The 4270-nt window shown below is 34.3% G+C and overlaps 1 protein-coding gene across 1 annotated transcript; it reads left to right on the top strand.

The window, feature by feature from the left end:
• Positions 1 to 2100: 2100 nt before the first annotated feature.
• Positions 2101 to 3604, top strand: LOC139901181 (PLASMODESMATA CALLOSE-BINDING PROTEIN 2-like). Its single transcript, XM_071883914.1, has 3 exons — positions 2101 to 2410; positions 2510 to 2543; positions 3292 to 3604. The coding sequence occupies exons 1-3, from the start codon at positions 2101 to 2103 to the stop codon at positions 3602 to 3604; spliced, it is 657 nt and encodes a 218-aa protein (XP_071740015.1).
• The last annotated feature ends 666 nt before the right edge of the window (positions 3605 to 4270 follow it).

Raw genomic sequence — 4270 nt, 5'->3', positions numbered from 1 at the left:
AGAATTAGGGAACAGACATCCTAATTGACGCAAATCCTAAAGATAGATCTACTGGGCCCAACAGGGCCCAACAAGCCCCATCCAAAGTACCAGATGCTTTAGTACTTCGAATTTATCATGTCCGCAGGGAGTCTCAGAATGATGGGGATATTCTATATACATCTTATTAAGGTCGGTTACCAGGTGTTCACCATATGAATGATTTTTATCTCTATGCAGTTTGCGAAATGCCTGATATGAGATGGATGTTTATGAAAAGTGAAATCTTGTGGTCTATTATTACAAATTGATACACATATAGGTTAAACCTATAACTCACCAACATTTTTGTTGACATTTTAAGCATGTTTATTCTCAGGTGATTATTAAGAGCTTCCGCTGTTGCATGCTAAATTAAGGACAAGATTTGGAGTCAGCATGCTTGTATGATAATGTTTAAACAAAAACTGCATTCGGAAAATAAATTGTTGTAATATATTATCGTAACCCATTATGTAATGGTCGTATGTAAACGTTGTACTTTAGATTACCATTATTTGGTAATCTACGCTATGTCTTTTAGACCTTTATCGATAAAGTAAAGGTTATGGTTTGTTTTAAAAATCGAATGCAGTCTTTGAAAAACGTCTCATATAGAGGTCAAAACCTCGCAACGAAACCAATTAATATGAAACGTTTATAATCAATATGAACGAGACATTTCAAAAGTGGTCAACAAAAACTGCATCTTCTTTTGCCATTTTCTAAAATCTACACCCTCAAACTTCTCCAACTTTGCAAACCTTGAAGTCATCTCCTTAACCGATTCACCGGCCATGATTCTAGAATACTCTATTAATTTGTTAAAAATGTGTATTGGTGAGTTGAGAATCTGTAACCGGATTGATACTAGAATCGTGTAAACACTTTCTTAATGAAGTATTTCGACCCACTTGGTCACGGATATCACGGAATCACTATTATGATAAGACTAGTATGAACAAACTTCTTGACCAAAAGAGAATTGTTTATTGCAATTATAAAAAGTAAAATCTGGAAGTTTGAAAGTTGAAAGTGTGTAAGAAATATGAAATTCCTGGAACCTTTCTTCATTGAATGAAGTGTTATATTTATAATCAAAAGGTGTATTGAAATGTTGCAACCTTCAAAATGAGTCAAGATTAAATGACACATCACTCGGCAATGGACATGCTTGAAAGGGTTCATTAGTACACTAATAAACCACTTAAACATGTCCCAAAACGTCCAGGATACAAAACAACCATTTGTGAAACGTTGCAAAACATTTGGGTAAAGTTGCAACCTTTATGAACAAACTACAGACAAGAGCTACGCTCCGGAGAATGGGAGCGACGCTCCTTACAACTATCAAAATTACCTTTTGCTTCATACTTTATTTAGTCTTTGTTTAGTTATATGGAGCGTTGTTCTTGTAAAAAAGAGTGGCGCACCACTTCACCAGGTGCGGCGCACCAATAAATTGGTGCGACGCTCCTCATATATGGACAACCAATTTAGTTTGTTTCATCACCAAAATACATCCAACTCAAGCTAGCTATTTAACTCTTTGACGGACGTATACTTCACACTCTTTAAATTCATTCTAAAGTATTAGAGATTATTTCACTTCACTTTAGAGATTGTTTCACTTTTAACGTAATAAATTTAGTACACTAAAATAATTTATTGAATCACAATAAAATCATCAACACAAAATACTACGTAACTAAGTTATATTATGCTTCTCAAATAAATCTCAATAGAGAAAAAGTTCTCCTTTTCAATAAAAGTGGACTATTTTAATGTACATTATACATTAATTAAAACATTATCCCATACCATTACCATTTTACCATTAAATGTTAAGATTAACCGTATTAATACTACTTCTTTTTCTTTTTTCCCTTAATTTTTACCCCGTATTTTATTTTTCACCTCACACAAAACAAAACATAGACACTGTAGAACAATATACTACCCCCACCAAAATCCCTATAAAACCACATACACACACACACACACACACAACAACGTGTTTTCACTGTGTGTATTCAAACCTTCAAAATCCGTACATTCTTTCAACAAACACACCCACAAAAAATGGCAACATTCCCCAACGTATCACTCATCCTTATCATCCTCCACCTTCTAATCTCCGGCGAACGTACATCGGCGGCTTGGTGCGTCGCTAGAACCGACGCGTCACCGAACGCGTTGCAACACGCGCTAGATTACGCCTGTGGTGCCGGAGCAGATTGCACCGAGATACAACCGTCGGGCTCATGTTTTCAACCGGATACTGTTGAAGCACATGCTTCGTACGCGTTTAATAGTTATTACATGCTCGCCGCCATGAACCCTGCAGCCTGTGTTTTCGCCGGCAACGCCATGTTTGCTAAAACTGACCCCAGTTAGTACCATTTTATTTTACTTTTTTCACACAAAAAAAGTTGATTATTTTTCTAAATTTTATTCTGTATCTTTGTATAATTTTATTTTGTTTTTTCAGGTTATGGATCTTGTGTTTATCCTGCTTCTCCGAGGTATTTATAGCAATTTTATATTTGTTGAATGTTTCAAATAATGTCAACAGAAACAAAAAAATTGTTAATCTATAAATTAGGCAGTTTGATAAAACAATGGAGAAAAGTGAAAAAATAGAAAACTTTACATCTGGTGTCATAAAATTATAGGACAAAAGATTTGATTAAATTTCAAAATAGTAAATGTGCAATAAATTTGAACGGACAAATTAACAAAAATGTCTAAATTTTTCCAAAAACTTCGTATTTTTTAAAGTTTTTTGTTTTTTTTATACAAATTTAATGACTATAATCGATAATCGATATATATAATTATTTCAAATAAAATCTTTTTAAAATACTAATTGCATCTTTGAACATAATTTTTTGGAAGGGTGTTTGGCATGCGCAAATAGTGTGATTTTGTTCTGCGTTTTTGAACACGTGTCATTATAATTTTTGGTGGTCTTTCCCCTTGAAATAGCTGTTTTTGACCCCACAACTGTATGACTGGTCCCATCACTTGTGTACACCTAGGTATATGGAGTAGTATATTACTGGTATATATTATATAATATAATATATTATACGGAGTAACGTATTGTGGTATGTAGATAAAAATTGTATTCGCTTTTTGGGGTGACAATTTTATTTTCATCGAGTAAAATATTTGTTTTTGGCAACTCACATGTATTTATACATAATGTGTGTATTTGAAATTAAATTAAATTTATGATTCCTAAAAATGATCGAGTTATATGATTTGCAGCATGGCGAATGGGACACGAGGGAATACTAGCCCAACATCATCCGGAGCAACGTCACCCCCACCGGAAATTGATAATGGCATGCCGCAAGATGGAAGTGGAAATGTAGTAACGCCAGCTGGGATTAACGATACACCAATGAACGGGACTGGAGAAGTGTTAACGCCCACACCGACAAATATGGTACCTACGATGGATAATAATGATTCTTCTGAAGCAGTTTCGGTGAAATTGATTTCAAGGGTGTTGGTTGTAGGAATGATGTTTAGGGTTGTGTTGTTTATTGGCCAACAGATTAATTCGTTAAGTTTTTAGTTTAACTAGTATATCTTGATGATTAGATGATGATTTAGTACAATTTTGTGGTTAGTATGGTGTATGATTGAGTTACTAAAAGCTAGTTAAGGAATTAACGTCATGTTTTGTTAGCTAAATATGGTATTTGTATTTGCTAGCAAGAATGTTAACCACAACCGATTGGGCTAGCTTGTTAACCCTCATGACGAATCTTGTCTTACGTATAACAAAAAATTTTTTGATTGTTAGTGATCTTATAAAAGTTGACCGTAACAAGAAATGAACCTACAAGATCGATCTCTAATAAAAAATGTCAGTTATTCGATTTATAACAGGAGATTAAGGTGCTATAGGTTTAAGGTATATTAGTAGACAACTACAATACTAAGAGCGTTTGGTATCGCCGGTCAGCTTCGGCGTTGGTCGAAACCGACGGTCGGCCGACGCCTCGACTTCGGTTCAGCGTTAGTTGAGCCAAAGTTGAGCACTAGACGTCGGATATAGCTATTGAAGGTGGGCCGACTTCAAGATTTTAGCTATTGAAAAGGGTTTTCAGTTTTTTTTTTTTTTTTTTTTTTTTTTAATCTTGTACGGAGTAATATACTAAACCATTTCGTATAATTTATCTCAACTATTTCTTACCATTTCATACTACATTTTCAACTACAAAATGAATCCGCACAA

This window comes from Rutidosis leptorrhynchoides, chromosome 3 (assembly GCF_046630445.1).
Source record: "Rutidosis leptorrhynchoides isolate AG116_Rl617_1_P2 chromosome 3, CSIRO_AGI_Rlap_v1, whole genome shotgun sequence".
Taxonomy (NCBI): Eukaryota; Viridiplantae; Streptophyta; class Magnoliopsida; order Asterales; family Asteraceae; genus Rutidosis; species Rutidosis leptorrhynchoides.
The sequence above is the reverse complement of the archived record's forward strand: the minus strand, read 5'-3'. Positions and strand labels throughout refer to the sequence as shown.

Excerpts from the sequence above, each read along its gene's own strand:
- LOC139901181 (XM_071883914.1), top strand. The coding sequence starts at position 2,101 with ATGGCAACATTCCCCAACGTATCACTCATCCTTATCATCCTCCACCTT. Across the intron at positions 2,411-2,509 it reads GTTTGCTAAAACTGACCCCA|GTTATGGATCTTGTGTTTAT; the intron begins GTTAGTACCATT and ends TTGTTTTTTCAG. Across the intron at positions 2,544-3,291 it reads GTTTATCCTGCTTCTCCGAG|CATGGCGAATGGGACACGAG; the intron begins GTATTTATAGCA and ends TATGATTTGCAG.